This window comes from Postia placenta (genome assembly GCF_002117355.1).
Source record: "Postia placenta MAD-698-R-SB12 unplaced genomic scaffold POSPLAscaffold_3, whole genome shotgun sequence".
NCBI classification, from domain to species: Eukaryota; Fungi; Basidiomycota; class Agaricomycetes; order Polyporales; family Adustoporiaceae; genus Rhodonia; species Rhodonia placenta.
In genome coordinates this window covers 3,191,090-3,209,131 of record NW_020169834.1, presented here as the reverse complement: position 1 = coordinate 3,209,131, position 18,042 = coordinate 3,191,090, and the positions used below count along the sequence as shown (strand labels likewise).

At 57.1% G+C, this 18,042-nt stretch overlaps 7 protein-coding genes across 7 annotated transcripts; 1 reads left to right on the top strand and 6 right to left on the bottom strand.

The window, feature by feature from the left end:
- Positions 1 to 398: 398 nt before the first annotated feature.
- Positions 399 to 2,067, bottom strand: POSPLADRAFT_1065340 (hypothetical protein; the record flags this gene model as incomplete). Its single annotated transcript, XM_024481934.1, has 4 exons — positions 399 to 475; positions 545 to 1,025; positions 1,244 to 1,737; positions 2,051 to 2,067. 3 exons carry the CDS (start codon positions 2,065 to 2,067, stop codon positions 613 to 615), a joined length of 924 nt encoding a protein of 307 aa, XP_024342477.1. The 3' UTR covers positions 399 to 475; positions 545 to 612.
- Positions 2,068 to 4,451: 2,384 nt separating this feature from the next.
- POSPLADRAFT_1032341 (hypothetical protein) lies at positions 4,452 to 5,558 on the bottom strand (the record flags this gene model as incomplete). Its single annotated transcript, XM_024476846.1, has 3 exons — positions 4,452 to 5,078; positions 5,137 to 5,405; positions 5,456 to 5,558. The coding sequence occupies 3 exons, from the start codon at positions 5,556 to 5,558 to the stop codon at positions 4,452 to 4,454; spliced, it is 999 nt and encodes a 332-aa protein (XP_024342476.1).
- Positions 5,559 to 5,939: 381 nt separating this feature from the next.
- On the top strand, positions 5,940 to 6,332 carry POSPLADRAFT_1054421 (hypothetical protein; the record flags this gene model as incomplete). Its single annotated transcript, XM_024480517.1, has 1 exon — positions 5,940 to 6,332. The coding sequence occupies one exon, from the start codon at positions 5,940 to 5,942 to the stop codon at positions 6,330 to 6,332; it is 393 nt and encodes a 130-aa protein (XP_024342475.1).
- Positions 6,333 to 8,286: 1,954 nt separating this feature from the next.
- On the bottom strand, positions 8,287 to 9,430 carry POSPLADRAFT_1077364 (hypothetical protein; the record flags this gene model as incomplete). Its single annotated transcript, XM_024482951.1, has 6 exons — positions 8,287 to 8,412; positions 8,502 to 8,676; positions 8,823 to 8,854; positions 8,911 to 8,974; positions 9,038 to 9,145; positions 9,339 to 9,430. Coding segments are annotated over 6 exons (597 nt in total), but the record flags the coding sequence as incomplete, so codon positions are not given.
- A 718-nt stretch (positions 9,431 to 10,148) lies between these two features.
- POSPLADRAFT_1135488 (hypothetical protein) lies at positions 10,149 to 11,099 on the bottom strand (the record flags this gene model as incomplete). The annotated part of the gene is made up of 1 exon (XM_024484586.1): positions 10,149 to 11,099. One exon carries the CDS (start codon positions 11,097 to 11,099, stop codon positions 10,149 to 10,151), a length of 951 nt encoding a protein of 316 aa, XP_024342473.1.
- Positions 11,100 to 12,707: 1,608 nt separating this feature from the next.
- Positions 12,708 to 14,373, bottom strand: POSPLADRAFT_1136065 (hypothetical protein; the record flags this gene model as incomplete). The annotated part of the gene is made up of 4 exons (XM_024484637.1): positions 12,708 to 12,837; positions 12,899 to 14,076; positions 14,133 to 14,234; positions 14,287 to 14,373. 4 exons carry the CDS (start codon positions 14,371 to 14,373, stop codon positions 12,708 to 12,710), a joined length of 1,497 nt encoding a protein of 498 aa, XP_024342472.1.
- Positions 14,374 to 15,684: 1,311 nt separating this feature from the next.
- Positions 15,685 to 17,798, bottom strand: POSPLADRAFT_1044986 (hypothetical protein; the record flags this gene model as incomplete). The annotated part of the gene is made up of 6 exons (XM_024478651.1): positions 15,685 to 15,718; positions 15,772 to 15,858; positions 15,913 to 17,033; positions 17,090 to 17,212; positions 17,263 to 17,679; positions 17,733 to 17,798. The coding sequence occupies 6 exons, from the start codon at positions 17,796 to 17,798 to the stop codon at positions 15,685 to 15,687; spliced, it is 1,848 nt and encodes a 615-aa protein (XP_024342471.1).
- Positions 17,799 to 18,042: the final 244 nt, after the last annotated feature.

The following is an 18,042-nucleotide window of genomic DNA, read 5'->3' as shown; positions in this document are numbered from 1 at the left end:
AAAGAGTCATGCGTCGGCACGCAAACAGTGGAAGTCCCTGCGGACGGGTCTCCAACCGCAATCCTTGCGTCATGACGAGAGCGACGAAGGGCCGCGTCCTCGGAGCTGCAGGACAGCACACCATGGAAGGTGTTCCTAGCCAGCGGTTCTAATTCAACTGCATTATCAATTGCTCGCGCAAATTAGCATACGAAGAAGCTATTTCCCACTGTAGTCGGTCTTTTGCAACGGTAATACTGGATTTATATACCCCGATTCGCGTCCCTATCCGAGCTGGCGAGCCGTCACCTATGCGCGCGCAACGTATGCTCCTGTCATGTTTACATCGAGTTCGGAGTGCATGGTCTAATATGCATATTTTCTTGGGATCAATGTATAGGATGGCGACCGTTGAAATGCACAAGTTAACAGTGAATTATCACTGCATTCTCCGATTGCGACGGAAGCTGTTCTTACAGCATCATTGACTGACATGCTGGTTCATCACGTGGGGCATCATCAGCTCTCGATCCGAGCACCATCGTTCACGCAAAGACGAGCTCACCAATACACTGAGAAAAATACAGGTAGGACGCCGTAACAATCCCGACTCCAGCATAAACCCTACCGCTCCTATACGCTCATCTTCATCGCGATAGGTGGATATGGCTGATACCCTTCCACCGTGATGTCCTCGGCCTTGAAATCATCCACGTCCTCGACGCGCCTATTCCACCGCAACGTTGGGAATGGGCGTGGCGTCCGCTCCAACTGCTCCTTTAGCGCGTCGACGTGATCGCGGTACACATGCGCGTCACCGAGCTGGATGATGAGCTCGTGGGGCTCTGTCTGCGTAAGGTGCGCAACGAGGTGGGTGAGCAGCGCATATGACGCGATGTTGAAGGGGATGCCGAGCCCCAAGTCTGCGGAGCGCTGGTAGAGTAGACACGAGAGCCGTCGCGGCGCGTTGGGCGCGTCTGGTGGAGGTAGGTGTACGTAGAACTGGCAGAGAACGTGACAGGGTGGGAGTGCCATGAGTGGGATGTCTGTTTGAGCATCAGCGGCGCGGCTCCGTGGATGACTTCGTCGGTGACAGTACATGGCTGGTGTATCACAGTGCATCGTTTCTCGGATGAGGGATTAACAGCACAGGGATGGAAAGCTGTCGCGTGAAGACAGAAGAGGAAGGGTGCACGGACATGAAACGACCACCGACGAAGGTATTTTGCGGAGTCTTACGTAGTTGCGGAGGAAGAAAACGCACCTGCAGGATTCCACGCACTCAGAATGATGCGACGGTCCGTTGGGTCCTCCCTGATCTTGCGGATGCATTCTGCGAGCTGGTCGACGCCTTGCCCACTGTAGTCCGCATCACAGTCCGTGTACCGTGCGCCGAAGTGCCGCCACTGGAAGCCGTACACGGGTCCAAGATCTCCCTCGCGGCGGTGCCCCAACCCACGTTTCTCCAAAAACTCTTTACTCCCGTTACCGTCCCAGATCTTGATGCCCTTGGCGGAGAGGAGCTTCGAGTCGGTCGAGCCGTGGATGAACCAGAGGAGTTCCTCAAGGATGCCGCGGAGGAAAGTACGTTTTGTAGTGAGCAAGGGTAGGGTGTTGTTCGCGAGGGAGAACCGCAGAGAGGGCGGTGCGAAGATAGAGAGGGTCCCAGTACCAGTTCTGTCTGGCCGCACCTCTCCCCTGGCAAGAACGTCTCGGATGAGGGATAGATACTGATCTTCGTCGTGAGATTTCTCTGGGCTCCCGTTAAGCGGAGCTGGGGCGCCATTGCGAGCAGTGCTACCGAGTGCGGCCATGGCAATTAGAGCGCGAGTCGCGTCGCGAGCGTGGCGTGACATACGTTGTGTCTCAATCGCGTTATGTCACGCGCTGTCCACTTTCTGTCACAGTGCTCTTGTTCGCGATCGCCAACGTTGTTCAATATCAATATTGTCATAGCCGCGATGTTCCTCAAGAGAAATACACTATCGGACGTTTGCCATTCGGCCAGTTAAAACATCAACGTGTCGGCGCTGTCTACAACCAACGTAATCAAGGAGGATGTCATTTAGGCTTTCCCGCTGGGACCATTACTTCCAGCTCAAGCAACGGTGTGAAACCACAACGTGTTCCAGTACGTGTTGCACGCTCGGTCGACGCTACCGTTGACAGCGGTTTGACAGATACGACAACCTAGCGCAAGTACTTGCTATTTGAAACACTTGCAGGATCATGAGAGCGAGACACTGCCGCCTGAGCCTTCCGACATGCATATATGATGCCAAGTTCATTGTCTGTTTCCACCGGCGCTGCTTCGCCCTCTGGATAGTCTGACCTAACTCGCCACGGTTTCTTGTAACACTGACATGTGTGTATTGCTAATTGCTAACCCGAATGGTGCCGTCCGACATGTATAATCCGCTCGCCGTCGATTTATTGTTTATCATACTTCCAATGCACCGTGACCTGAGTCGCCTTCATGTCCATGTTAAACCCCTTGGCCAAGAACGTTTTCACACATGCAACATCATCCGGCATTTACAGTGAAATCCTGCCTGGGATCCACCCTACGGTACGCCTACTCTCACTACTAGTACTCTAACGCTGATACCGTACTATGCGTTCAAGGACTCTTCGAACTAACTGTTTGAGAAGCTATCGACGATCAGGCACCAAGCATCTCGAGTCTCGTGCGTCCGCCAAGCGATATGTTTGAGTTGAGTTGGTTACCCGCATAGAAAACCGCCGAGATGTCTGTCTGCACAAGACATTAGCGAGCCTCATTAGTTCCTGCATACAAACCAACCGACTGTCCTCGACGCGCTTTTCTGCTACCGTGTACTCTCATTCAGGGGAATCACACAGACGCATCTGCTAGCGGATTCGCTAGGATGCGTCGGGAAACATGCACAAAGGAGGCGATCGCATTCAAATCGCTTTGGATACGTCAGGATGATGCGAAGCTGCGCAGGGCACGGCATGAGGACACGTTTGTCGCTGTGCGCTCCCTGCGGTGTCGCTCAGCATCCCGACCTTTCTGATAGCCAATAGCGCGACGGAGACCGACCTCTCCCCAAGCTCCTATCCGCTGTATCAATCGATCCCCGTCGCCCGTTCCGCGATAATAGCAGGATCGCCCGTTCCTGCATCCCCATACGCCTCGAGAGCCGAGGCCAACCTAGGGCCGTCCCTGCGAGTCGTGAGCACGGGCTGCACGCGGCTCTATCGAACCTCGGCCCCGGGTCTCGGACGCGGCCTACGTCGCCCTCGCGATACCCGGCGCGTGCGCACCGCGCACCGCCCGATATGGGGGGTGCCTTCGTTGAGCGTAGAGCGGCTGGTCAAGCACCGCCCCTGCGGCATCGAGGCTCTGCACATGTCACCATGGACGAATAGGAGACAGTAGCCATCGAACGCGAGCGACCGGTGCATGCCGGAGGAGGGCGCGAATGTCGGAGAGGATTGGCTATCAGTAGGTTGAACGACGATGGCGATGTCGTGTGTCGAGCGAGCCCCTCGTCCAAGACGTCTGCACTGTGAGTTTTTCTAACTGTGGGTGTTCTCGTCAACATTTTTCTGCAAAGCTTACTCGCCCCCCCTCCCCGTTGTCGACGGCCTCGCTGGGAGAGTATTCTGGGACGTAGTCTCATGATGCATGGGCTGGCTGCTACATCGGTGCCCAGACCCGAAGCGGCCAATAGCGCAAGCATCGTGACGCTGGGACTGCACCTAGGAATGCATTCGCGCGCCGAGGCCCATTCCAAATCGCACACTGCGTATTGAAATATGGAAGTGCCAGCACCCGACTTGATGGTGTTCGCCGGGCAGACGTGCAGCTGGCCGTCTGGACTGCATGAGTGTGCAAGCCCTGCAAGGACAAACCACGCCTGGGCCGGAAGGAAAGAGGCCTGGGTCGATGGCGCGATATGTAGAGGACGGGGCGTGTGCAGCAGCAGCGATATGTGTGCTGATCGGTACGGTATGTCCGAATGACAATGTCCTGGAGGACGGCGACCGACGGGGAGCGTGGACGCGCGGAGATGACTGCTACACCCTTACTCACACATCGGGCGCGTGACGTCACGCGTCCGCCATGATCCGCGCGGACCGTCAGGGCACACTCGGATGCTAGTATGGCGCTGACTCACCCTGCGCTGTGTCATCCGCTGCGAATGCGACGCAGTCCTCGGCAAACGCGCGCAGTATGACGCAGTCAAGACGAATCTTTGATTCGGAAGATTCTAGTACTGTACAATGAGGCGTGATATTGGTAGTGGTACATCGAGAACGATCATGGAAAGCAGCGATTAGCGAGCGTGTACGGTGGGGACTTGCATAAGTTAGCGGTGGCCGACCATGTGTGTACGTAGTGTATCTATGCAAAATGGGGACAACAATGAAGCAGCGAGAGCGGCGGGGCGCGGCGCGCGATGGTTTTATACAACAGACGAAGGAGAGTGGGGCGGGGTCGGCGGTCATGCGAGCACCTGCCGCGCATATGCGCTGGCCGACGATGGCGGCGCAGCGAGCGGGCGGCACGCGGATGGGCGCGACGACGGGAGATGGGGCATGGGGAACGAGTGGAGCAGTTGGAGGGCGGACGACATGCGTGGCAGTGGCTGGCGCGGCGGCTCTGGCCTGTGATGATGTGCGTCCTGTGGCAGCGGCGCGAGATGTGCGGGCGGCGGCGTCGGGAGGACGACAAAGTGCCCGGGCGGTGGGGGCGCGTACCCGAGGTGCGCGTGCGCACGGGCGTGCTCGTGCTTGGCAGAGGCAGGAGCGGGCAGCGCGACGTCGCCCGGGGTGCGCGGCGACGCGCTCGGCTGGGTGGACACGTCCGAGTCGGCGTCCATGCTGTCGTCGCTCTCGTTCGAGAACGGCGGCGGGCGCTCGCGGACGGGACTGTGCGCGCGGTGGTGGTGGCGCGGGCGGGAGACGGCCATGACGGCGGGGTGGTGCGCAAGAAGGTCCGCCTCGGAGACGGAGAGGTCCCAGTCGAGGACGTCGAGGAACTCGCGCTCGATGCGGCCGACATCGCGCTTGCCAAAGACGCCGGTGCAGAGCGCCCAGTGGACGTTCTTGAGGGTGGAGTCGTTGAGATACTGCAGGGTGATGGGTCAGATTGGATTACCAGGAGAGGAAGGAGAGAAGAGGACGGACCTTGTTGGCTACGATGAGCGCCCCGAGGAAGACGCGCTCGCAGGCCCACTGCTCGAGGGCGATCTGGAGGTGGGGCTTTGCGCGGGCGATGTAGACGAGGGAGACGAGGAGGGCGGGGACGGTGATTTCTGCGCGACGGACGACGTCGGCGACGAATTGGGCAAACTTGGCGTGCTCTGAGTGGCGAGACAGGGAGCGACCGCGGGACGAGGACGAGGGCCGGCCGAGGGCGTAGTCGACAGTGTCCACGACGTTATCCACAACATATTCTGGCGGGAGGTCAGTGATGGCAGGGGTGAGGCCATGGTGTGGCGCTTACCAAGAAGGTTGCGGGACATGTCTACTTTGACGAGCTGGAGGGTAGCAGGGTGATGTGAAGAGGGGTCGACGAGGGACGCCTTGTGAATGGGAGCGGAGTGCATGGCGGGCAGAGAGGATGATTTGCAGGGACGGGGCGGGCTTGGGGACCCTTGAGGGGCTTGTGCAGAATGGACCCATCGAGACGACGGGGGCGGGTATATAAACGCAGTGGCGGACGCAGGATGCATACACCAGGCGCTCTGGCATCGGCAGCGTCTCATCTCAGATCCAAGCCTCAGCAAGCGCCCTGACTCAGGCCCTGCCGAGCCGAGCCGTCTGTCAATTCTTCGGCCAGCGTCACCGTGCAGCTGCGCGACACACTCCGACGCTTTTTCGGCTGCTGCGTCCGCAAGCCTGTGTCCGACTAGTCCAACTAACACGTACGCCTGCGCTCGCAGTAGCTGAGCATCACGCGTATCGGCCCCTGTGCGCCCTCGTCCCCAATGACGCCAATGAACCCTGCGCTGCCTGTAGTCATCGCACGAAAACGGGCGTTATGCAGCGTCGCGTCCGATTGGAATCCGATCGTCCCCATTGGCGCCCGGCCCTCCCACACCCCCGAGGCCGCTTGTTTCCTAAAGTGCCCGCCGGACGTCGTCCTGTGTGCTTCCCTCCTCGCCCGACGACGTCCGCTCTATCTCTTCCCTCTATCGCTGCGCGCCTCGCACCCCTCCCTCCGAGGGCCACGGCTCGCCGAGACCGTCGCCGATCCCTCCATCGACGCCACAGACCCGCCTAGCCCGCGCGACCGACGTCCCACCTCTCCCCGCGCTCCACCCTCCCGCATCCCACTCCCAGCCCAATCTATCCTCTCCCGATTCGGTCGTGCCACATGACCGAATAGTGCCCTCCCCCATCCGGATACACATCAACGCCTGCGGCGTGTTTCCATTTCCCCTCTGCCCGGCGCTCGCTCGGCCGTTCGTCCCGTGCTATATCTGCATCCGTCCACGCCATGTCCGTCTAAATTCAGCGCAGACACCAGTCGTCACCGCCGCATCCGCTGCTGCATGTATCACACCGTACATGAATACAAAATTAGAATAGATCCTCAAGCTTGCGCCGGCTCCTCTGCAGCCTCCTGACAGATGCACTCTGCGCGCGCAGGCCACCATCGTAAGTATAGACATAGCTTTATTTTTATTTTTAGCTCCAGTTCTATATCCACTCGAGGGTCGTCTACAGGTTCACGCTCGATCGCTCCCATAAACATGCCCATTGCAATCACCATTACCACACAATAACCTACTGCCTGCCCGTCCGAGGATGATGCCACTGTCACGGCCACACTCGGGCGCGTGCCTGCCGGCGGCGCACTTCCGCTTCAGGGCTGCCTGCGGCGCCGCCCATCGTCGATGCATCTGTCGCCGCACTACTGCCCTGGCGATGGCACCGCTCCCGGCCCATCACGCCCGCCCAAGCTGCGGCGCGCCACTAACGCATGAAGCGGCCGCGCTGGCCTGGGACCGGTCGGGCGGCGGTCGCCACGCACACCCCGCCACGCCTCCGGCGCACCTGTCGCCGGCTCGCGTACGCGCACTCTGTGCACCGTCAAACGTGTCTCGTGTCAATTGAAGCACTAGCACTCATCGCACTGCCATCAATGACGCGTGATGCACTGATGCCCGCCGCCTGCCCTATCGGGCAACTATGCACGAACGGCCCCGATCCGGTCGCGCGGCATATCCAGTACCAGATCTGGCACCGCGCGTCCATTCCGGTGCTCTTTCCTCCGCCCATGAGAATATCGCGGCGACGTCCCGACATAGGCGCCCGCACGCCCACCGATATCCGTCTGTGCGCGAATTCGTCCGATCCGAACATCGAGGTAGATCATGGGATGAGTTGGGCGTCCAGACGCCATATTCATAATATTCCATCTCCGTCCGCCGGGCGCGGACGCACGATGCCAAGCCACACGACTGCGCGTCCTCTCGCCCACAAGCGCACCGGCTCGGCCGTTGATATTGAGGCCACCGAGTCACCCACGTTTGTTAACCGGCCGAGAGATGTCGACGAGAGATGACATACGTGCCGCGCTCCTGCGGACCTGACTCAGCCACCCACCAATCCTCCTGTCCCGCGCGGATCCCGCCTCGGTGGCGCGATTGGTCAGCCGCATATCACTCAGAGAGTCAGCGCCGACTAGTACTGCAACAGCGCGCAATATGACTGATCAGTCGCCGTGACCATGCTAGCCCTCTCTCACCTGTCGACCATCATGCACATGTCCGGTATGCGTGAATCACCCTGCTCGCTGGCCGTGGTCAGGTCGCCGTGCGCGCTCCTGTCGCCTCGGGTCGTGCCGACGCACTAGCGTCAAACAAAACCCACCTAGAGTAAATCAGAGGGGCGTCGGAGCCAAAGCAGTCATGAATAGCACAGTGGGACGTGGCGTGCATAGTCCGTTATCGCGATCATACTCGTACAAACATCTGGTAGCTTACAACACAGGGCCAATCAGTCGAAATTGAAATGTAAATGAAATCGGGTCGTAGCTGTTTCCCGGCGCGGGTTCCATCTAACTGCCTGCGACCGTCGTCAGGAAGTTTAGAGCGTAAAAAGGCACGACAACACCGGGGCTCGCGCACTCGCACCCCGGTCCTGCTCGGTGTGCACACCCGGCAACGAAAACGCAACCCGTCCATCAGCCACTCCGCCACCATCTACCGTCCACAACGCGACAACTGCACACACGTAACCATACACGATTGACCCGGCGCGATTCTGGCACTTTCACGACGCCGGAGTCGGGCCCGCTGTTCCTGCTGCTGCCCCCGTGGCGTCCTTCCCTTTGTTCTTGTTCGTTTTGCTGCCCTTCGGCCGCCCGCGCGGCCGCTTGCCCACCGGCTGGCCCTCCGCGGCACTGTCCTCCGCGGCGCGCTTGTTGCCCGCCGTAGCCGCCGCTGTGGCCTTCTCCGTCTGCAGACGCAGTTCTTTCAAATATCTAGCATGCGGTCAGCACGTGGCGGCTCACGGGAGGGGAGTGGTCGGGAGGCGAGGACGCAAGGAAGGGGGCGGCGCGGGAGGACGTACTGCTGCGACTTTTCCTCGAGCGTTTGCTGGAGGCTGGGCAGCGGCGACTGGCCCAGCTCTTGCCGGAGGCGGTCGACGTCTGCCTTCGCGGAGGCGTACTCGCCGTCGGTGATGGCTTGGATCTTATGGCGCAGGTCATCGCACCTGGGTAAGAAGGCGTCAGAAATCGTGCACAAGGTCGGCGCGGCGCCGGTGGAGCGCGACACGGACAGCAGTGCAGCGATGCTGCTGCACGGAGGATGCCGTCGAGCGACAACGGGCCCTGTAAGCAGTGGAAGTGCGGCACGCACTCTTTGTTCAATGTGGCCTCCATCAAGTCGGCCTGGCGATCGCATCGAGTAAGGCGTGCGGCCAGATCGCGAGCAGCGCGGTACGCACCTGATCTCGATCCTCGTTCACCTGCCGCAGGCAGTTGAGCAGCCGCATGCGCTCGCTATCGAGCCTGCCGAGGGGGCGCGCGCGGCGATCAGCGCGCGGGCGTGCGGGGACAGCGGTGAGACTCAACTTGTTCTTCTGCTCCTTCATGTCTTGGATCGTCTTGCTCTTCTGATCGAGGGACGCGTGCGCGGAGAGGATGTGCGCTGTGTGGAGCTGCAGCGTGAGGGCATGTTTTCTGGGTGGTGATGGGCGGCGCGCGCATATAAGGGAGAGCGGGGGTCAGTACGGCAGGATCAGCGCAAGCGCGGTCGCGATGTAGAGTAGAGACGGAGAGTACTGGGCGCAAGACGAGGTTGTCTCCCGGTGCAAGTCGGGGCAGACGGAGGGCAAGACGCAGGGTGGGAGGAAGGAGGAGATAGAATACGCACTTGAGTTCTGCGGTCTTTGCGAGATGGACGAGGTTCTTTGTCCAGTCGCCTGCAGCGAGGATGGGAGGGTTGGACGATGTCGCGGAGGAGGACCCCGCCTGGGCCGACGCCATTCTCGTCTTGGGGAGCGGCCACTATTTGTCGCGCAAAGCAAAGAGGGTTTCTGGGGTGTCTCTTTCCCTGCAGGCCCTCCGGATACCCTGGCCCCCGTATTTCTCCCCGTTCACACGCCTTTTCATTGGCTCCCTGTGCGAGCGCTTGCATTCTGCGTGTCAGGGAGATTGCTACATAAGGTTATCCGCTGTATCTCGGGTGGACCTGTCCCAGAAGTCACACCGTTCATTCGAGGCCTCGCCGCCACATCCATGACAACTATTCGTAGGCTTTGACGGCATCTATACTGGGCTTAATTTGACATCCAGAAGATCCAGTACCGGCTTGACTCAATGGCTTTGGCGCCGAGTAGCTCTTGCGAGCTGCTACGTTTTTAGTCACTTACATCTTCTGCCTTTGCAATGACCACAGTGTGAATGTACGTGTTGTTAGATCGCTCCTGACACGCTGCCAGTGGCTGACGATCCGTGTTCTCCTCCAGTGAACCTTCTGAGCTCAGTGCATCGAGCAACCTTGCGGGCGCACAATGAATGGCCACTCGTCCTCCCTTGGGGGTGTCCTGGCGGTGAACGCATAGTACAGTGGTTCAAGGCTTACAAGAAATCATTATACAGAACACAACACACGGATATCTCAAGACTAGTATACGGACTCCACGCAGCAACGCACCCGAGACTGCGGAAGTAAAGTACGTGGTCACAATGAAACTGTTAACGGTAACGCCATATCCACCCTCCTGTTCCTAGCCTCTAGCAAGATGTCCTCAACTAGCCGTATTTCATCAATGTCCTTTTTTGGGACTTTTCCCTCTGTGATGTCCAAAAGAGTTTCGGTGTCGACCATGTAAACTGCTTGAGGCGGCAGCCCGGCCTTTGGCAGATTTGTACTGACGCTCTTCCGTGTCTCCATCATATACTTGTCGCGTGCGTGCTCGTAATGCACCTCGGAGTGCCTCGTGCGCCGCATGTCTCTCGATACGTTCTCGATATGCGTCAAGGACTTGGAGCGCACGATGTACGAGGGGATCTTGAAGCGCGCGCAATTTTGCAGGATCGCGATGTCTATCGCAGTGAAGCGAGCGTCCATCAGGACGATGATCGCGTCGAATATGTACAGGCCCTGGTTGTTGAAGTACTTCCAGTCGGGCACGCTCAACGTGCCGGCGCCAGGGATGTCGTACCAAACAAAGGGATTCGCTTCGTTCGGGTCGGGATAGCGAGTAATACGCTCGGTGGTCTCGGTCACGCCGGTAGAGGCTACGGTCGGGTCGTCTGAGCCGTTGTTAAGGCCGCGGAAGGCGTTGATCAGCGATGATTTGCCGCTGCCGGACGTCCCAGCGACGGCGAAATGGATGTACCCCTCCCGGTAATCGAGCCGCCTTTTGGTGGCCTCGTACTCCTGACGGGTGGGCATGATGATGGGCGCGATGTCCAACCTGGATGTCTTCTTTACCTTCGCCGCAGCGGTCTGTGCCCTGGCGGCCTCTGTCTGCGGCTCTCTCTCGCGCCGCGCCTCTTTTCGTGTCCTTCGCTGGGCCTCCGCACGCTCACGTTCCGCTGCCCGCCTGCGTTCCTCACGCATCTGTTCCCGCGCATCCGCACGCGTCCTCTCAAAGTCCGCCCAAGCCTCCTCTCCGTCGTCGTCCATCATGTCTTCCATATCTTCCATAGTAGGGTTTCGACCCATGTTTCCACTCGCAAAGACACTCCGAAGTTGGTCCCATACTTTAAAGGACTGCGATAGAAGCGTATCCCTGGCTCGGGCGAATTTTGACTGAAGGGTGCCCATGATAGACACAGGACAGTGACACTGGCCGCGCGTGTACCGGAGAGCACTCTGGAGACAAAACTGAATATCTTCTGGTCGCGGTGCGCGGGAGGGAGTGAGCTATAGCTGGGGAGCCCTGTGGGAATGCGTTCGTCTTGCTCTATATGTCCCCTGGACTGCGGCGCAATTCGACGGCTCGCGCGGTCATGCGCCCATGAAGATCAGAACTTAATGTCAAGGCGAGAGCATGAATTTCTATCTGAGCATCACATCGTCCTCGAGCGTCAAAGCATATAACGTTCTAGGCACTGAATGCTTGGGAAAAGCGTGGATGTCTGTATCATCTCGGCCCCACCCTTGTTGACAGTTCTGTCACTCATGCTATCTGATGTATTTCACTTGTTCATATTTCATGCATACGTTCATGGTTCAAGATGACACAAGTCGGCTCGCTGATGTTACCATACTTTTGAGCGTTCGGCCATCCCCGAATTTCATAGCAAGCAATGTGCTGCATTGTTGTAATCAAAGCTCCTCCAGGCTCCTAGTGCTTATCTCGTTGCTTGTTGGTCGCGAGACGGGTGTGTACGTGTTTAATTCAGTTAAGCAATCAGGTGATGCGCGCCACCATAGCCTGTGTTAGGAGACAAGATACTTGAATAGTCTCTCAGCCGGTCCATCGATAGTTGGGAGCATGTTATGACAATGCTGGCCCACGGTTCAGGGGGGACGAGCGCCAGTACTCGTAGAGTCAACAGAAATCCACGAAGGCCCGTCTGTGGATAAAAAGGTAATGATCTGCCTTCGAACTACTGCTCTACTTGGGTGCGGTGCTCCCTTTGTATTCACGCCAGCTCCAATATCACGAGATCCTGTCAAGTGTCGCCCTTCCGCCACTTGAGTCTTGCTCTATGTTTTTCCCTAGGTCCCGCCGACCTGAGACCATTTCGCGACTCTATGGCCTTTCTGGGGACGATCCCCTTGCATGATGGTCTGTCCGTTTCTTTCGATCAATGCGATACCGACCAATGATCACACTTAGAAATCAGCCTCTATAGATTGGCACACTCACTCACGTGTTTGAGGATGAGCCCACGCCTTAACACCTCCGCCTTGGTATCGCAGAGCAAGCAGTAATAGTACGTACAAGGACAAGCCTTCCATCACTACAGATTATTGAATTGCGATGGCCGTCGTCGACAACGCTTCTCTTCTTACACCATGTTTCATTCCTTCCATCTACATTATTCTGAATGTGATCGTGACCTTGCTAATTTATTTTTGATCCAGACAAGCATTCCTTCCCCTTCCCGAAGAGCCACTCTGGGATGAATAATCAACACCAACAAATGAACAGGACCGCAATCAATGGTCTGAATATGGTTGCCACCGCTGGGCCTGTACAAACACCAAATATCACGTTTCTCACGGAGAACAATGTAAAATACATGTACAGATCTGAAAATGTGGCCGTATTCATCTTGACATCTAAGATTTACGACTGCTGTGTTTCTCCCTGTAGCGCGTATAAGTGAATTTCCGCCCGTCGGAGCTAAGGACTGTCATATCGTCTGGTCCCGTGACTGCAAGAAAAGCCAGGGTATTCACATACGTGTCACTGTAGCATGTCAAGCAAGGTCAGACACGGAGATGTCCTGGTAGTTGGATAAGATGCTCACGTATACCCATTGCCGAATCTCATCGCGCCACAGTATACTTGATGGACTTCGCTGTGTTCTAACAGCGCAGGTATCCGCCAACCGTCCTCATTAATGTCCAGAGGGACGCCTATATGGATGTCCCAGGTCGTTGTCCCCCGAGGAACGAAGACATCTCCAGTGACTTTCCACCCGCGTAGCGTGCTGCTCCCCTCATCCACTTCTACATGGATACATTCCGTGCCCACTTCGGCATAATCACCCAGCCACAATCCCCTCAAAGAAGCAGGAGTCCATTCCACGGACTCGGGCGGTATACCTCGCACGACTTCTGTGCATAAGGGAAAATAATAGGTAGCAGGGAGATCTCCCAGGTCGCTCATCGCTCGGTGAGAATACGAGCTGATGTAGCTGTCCCCGCTGGGGCATCCAAGGGTGATTGCGCACGGTTTTGCGGTCACGTCCCGGTCACGTACGTATGTCGAGGTGGACTCATTGGGCGTAACTTGGACAAGCGGATGCAGTCGAGGGAAGGGGCGGAGTACATCATACCAGGATGAGGCTCCGGGGAAATCGGGATATTTGTAGCGACCAGAAACGATATCAGTATTGGTCAGTGTCGCTAGACGGGATAGTGTGTGTAAGCTCGCTTCGTGCCACTCGGTAGGAGGGCGCACGATGCGACGTGACATATCTCCGCAGCAATATACTTGTGCATATCGCGAAGGGTGTACGACGGTGATTCCCAAAGATGGGTCAGGGAATGTGATGAGAACTACCGCAGTGCGCGTTAAATCGTCGAAAAGACGGGATTTGTTGGGTAGTCCACGGTCGAAATGCCAGATTTCCCCGACGATTCCTGCGGCGGGCATCCCAGGGCCAAGCTGGAGCCGAAATTCGAGTATGTTCCCAATGGGTGGGTGATTTCCAGCCCAAGTACCAAGCAAAGGGCCATAGGTGTGTAGTAAGCACGTGTAAATTTCTTTGAAAGATCGTCCCACAAAAGGCTGTCGGTCGCGAACCCCATAGCGACTGCAGAAGTGCAGCCAGATGCTCTCTTCATCGATGAAGGAATGGAGCTTGCGACATGAGCTGAGCAAGTTCATGACCTCGGTCGCTGACATGAACCGAGACATGACCATTATGATATCGAAGGGTATGTCCACTATTCGGGGTTGGTGCGGTCCAGTATACTTTAGCTGTGCAACATCCGGGTCAGCACCCCTTCATAGCATTCAAGCTGTTGGGCACGCACCTGGCCAAGTTGGTCAGTAGATGTGGATTCATCACGATTCATGCCGCGGCTGTGGTCATTTAACGGGGTAATGGCATGCTCGACTTGGGCAAGACCAGGGGACTAAAAGAAGACTATGAGGACGTCGGGCCGATATACGAGGCACGTTGCGTACATTTCGTGGGTTTGCGTCAGGCGGTAACTCCAAGTGCCAATCCTGGAGAAGGTAATCCAGGGGCTCAATGAAGCCCTCTGTTGGCATGGTTGAGCAATCCATAGAGTACGCTGATTAAGCCAACAAGCCAGCCGCCCAGATGACTAGATTGAGCGCGGAGACGCGTGTGTGACAGAACCGGTGCACGATGTGGCAGTGCTCTGCGTCTATTAGATATGGTTCCATTACGGTCGGTGAGGTACCGAGATGCCCGGAGAGCAACAGCGGTTACATACACATTGTGGATCTCGAGTACATGGAAAATAGAATTGACCCCGTCACTGGAATTTAATAATGACACGCGCGCGAGCCAACCTCGTCTACTTGAGCTTATGCAATGCTGAAGCAGTACAGAGGTATAGTTCATGATTGGCTACGGAAATTGGCTTTAGACGAACCAAGCGTTGGCGAAACAAGGATGGATGAGACCGACTGCAGGAAGAGTCAACTAAAACCTCAACGACCACTTCGGGGATCGAATCCCCAGTCATATGGTCACGAGTCATGGGTCGTATATAGTGGCATCTATATCGACATCTCTCTTCCATCCCTTATAGTGCGTAGCCCTGACTTAGCTACTCAACGAGGAGTACTGGTGTCGTCTGGGTCTGTCACGACAAAGATGGCAGGCAAATCATCGGCAGAGAATGCGGAGCTGATAATAATGTGTAGGCAGTAAGCCCCCGAAGAAAAGTGTAGATGGGAACACTCACAATTAATGGGCGTTCACGACACCTGCGCGAGACGCTTTGTACGTCTTGTACGAGGGACTCAACACGCAATGTCGCCACTGTTGTTCAATCTGCCCATCTTCCGTCCCCTCTTGGTGAGCTATAATCTCCAGCTCGACTATTATTCTGGGTATACACCATTCGACTGCTGCTTTGCATCATGGCTACGGTCTTCCTCAATGTCGAGATACAAAATCTCTAGCCTGCAGCAGCAGTTGTGAGCGGTCCGCAGTCCGAGATACAAAGGCACACATATGATAGACCGCGAGGGAAGCAGGCCACATCCTACAACCGGGACCGAGTTGATTAACCAGCGTGCAGCCATACGAGCGGCTAGACTGCACAAATGGTGAGGCTGCTACTTTATTTATGGAACACACTTGAAAAGTATAATCTAAGCATCCCGTTATCATCAGAGAGCACAATGGGTGGTTGGATACGCACCCTATAGCGGAGCCCTGCAGGTGGGCATACGATACCCGATGGAAGAACCCATTATCAGGTGGTGTCAGGGCAGTCACTGACGTCCGTAATGCACCGTTCCGCAAGGTCTTGGTGAACAGAGGAATAAATATTCAGTAAACATTTTGCGTTGAATAAGTACAATGACTACAGCGCCGAAAAGGGCCTAAGGGATGTAGATTCTCGAATACCCTTCCACACTATACATCACACGTATCAGCAGCTGCTTCAAGCCGAAGTAGAATGCACGCACCTGCGCCGACAACAAGGGCATGTATGCTTTGACGCCGCCGACCGAGACGCAAGGTTTGCTCGACAGTCGTCGCACAGCGCAAGACATCTATCCGTGATGATCAGCACTGTCCCGTATAACTACACAACAATCAGCACTCACCGACATGGCCAGCAAATGATTTCCCTTGGCTCCACCGTGCAAATCACGCAATTTCGCCGCCTCTCCACGTCCGGATCCTCTTCATGCGCTCTATCCACGTGCCGTTCATCGTCCTCAACACGTCCCTGGCTCATATCCGGCCCTGCCCTCGCACCGGCAACAAGCCCTCCGAACCGACGACGCGTTAGCGGCCCCTCCGACGTCATGTGCGCGAGCAACACAGGCGCAACGTCGGCCTCCTCCAGGTCTGCGTACAGCTCAGCCCGCTCATCCCCTTCGCCATCCTCATCGTCGAAGGGCGTTGTAAACCGCGCGTCCGGCGGTGGCTGGTACTCCCCGTCGTCCTCGTCGTTCAACAGGTCCCCACGGAGGAAGCGGCGGTACAAGTCAGCATCATCGTCGTCCGTGTCGGGTTCGTCTTGGTACATGTGCACAGCGGGCACCACACGTACAGCAGGCTGGGCACGCGCCGGCGCTCCCCGATCGCGTATGCGCCGCCACGCCTGCCTGCCCAACCGCGCGCCCAGGCGCATAGCAGCGAGGAGGAACCAGCCCAGGCTTCGCAGCCAGCCCGTGCCGGTGACAAATTCTGACCACGAATCACCGCCGCGCACTGTGCGCGCCTTCACGTGCCGAACCTCGTTCGCAAATCCCCGCCCGCCGCCCGCCACAATCGCCGCGCCGCCACGATCCAACTCAACCGCGGCCTCCTCCGCGAGGTGCGCGACAGCAGCCCTCGCGCTTGTCACAGAGCCGACCTCGTTGCCCAGCCCCTCCACGCGCGTCGCCTCGAGCGCGGCAGTCGCCATCCGGACCAGTGCCGTGGCAAAGTCCTCCTCGGGCCGTGGCTGCAGCGCGCCCGCGTGTCCAAGGAGCGGACGCACGAGCGCTCCCTCGGCGAGGAGCTGTGACGCGGCGGAAAGCCCGACGGCGAGTAGGACTATGCCTAAGAGGAGGGACTCGACGGCGCACGGGAAGAGGTTGGTGAGCGGGTACTCCGTAGACGCACGCCAGAAGATGGTGTGGAAGTGCACGAGGGTGAGAATGGAGCAGACAGTGGTCGGCAGAAGACGCTTGCGTGCAGTGCGCGGGTGTGCTTCGAAGCAGTGCAGCCAGGTAAGCTTTGTAAAAAGGTCAATATCGTTTATCAAGTGTAAGAGATCTAGTGAGAACATACCTGCAGAAGTGGAAGGAGGATGGTGATGATTACATGCTTACTGGGCCTGGAAGGTGAGCCGGGAACTTTGTCGGCATGGGTTGACGGTGACGCGTAGATATGCAATTGGAATGCAAACGAAAACTGCAAATGATTCAGACGAGCTAGATGCGCTCAGACTGTGTAGACCGTACCAGATTGAACGGAGCATTGTTGTTGAAGTGAAGCCCTTCGAGTCCGTTGGTGAATGCACCTACCGCAAGTGCCACACACGTGGAAGTGAAAGTGAACCAACATATGTCTTCCATTTGTTTCTGTGATACCCAGGAACCGAGCGACTGCAACCAGTCCCACTTCCATGTTGGGAAGAGGTGGGATGCTTGGAGAAGCAGAACGATCCAGATTAGGAGCGACTTTGCAAGTACATACACGGACGGGATGCGAAAGAGAGCACGAGATCTTGTAGAGGATAGATCTATTGGCAAGATGACGCCGATGAACATACGGTAGAGCGCCCATCGATCACGGCGCACTCGGGCAGCATGAATGCGCATGGCTAGGCTGCTCCGGGGAGGAACGACGATGTTCTGAATACGGTTGAGAACGATGGCCTGCCACCCTGATCGAATCAGTACATCTCAGACGAACTAGTAAAGATACGCACCATGACGAAGAGTCCAAAGAAGTAACCCGACGTGAGGAACCCCAGCGGTCCTGGGATGGGATCCATAGAGAGACCTACGAGCGGCTCGTCTCCACGGTGACCAGCATGGCTGCGCAAGAACCTCCCAGAAGTGCGCGCAGTGTTATCTGCGTCGAGAAGGTTGTCCAGTCGGCGCACGCGCGCAATAGCACGAGTCGGAATGTCGAGTAATCGGGACACTGCTTTGGCGCTCAACTTGTAGAGGAAGCCATGATCGTTGGCCACGATGGTCGTGTCTTCCGCCATCGTAGCAATGGTTAGTAATTTCGAG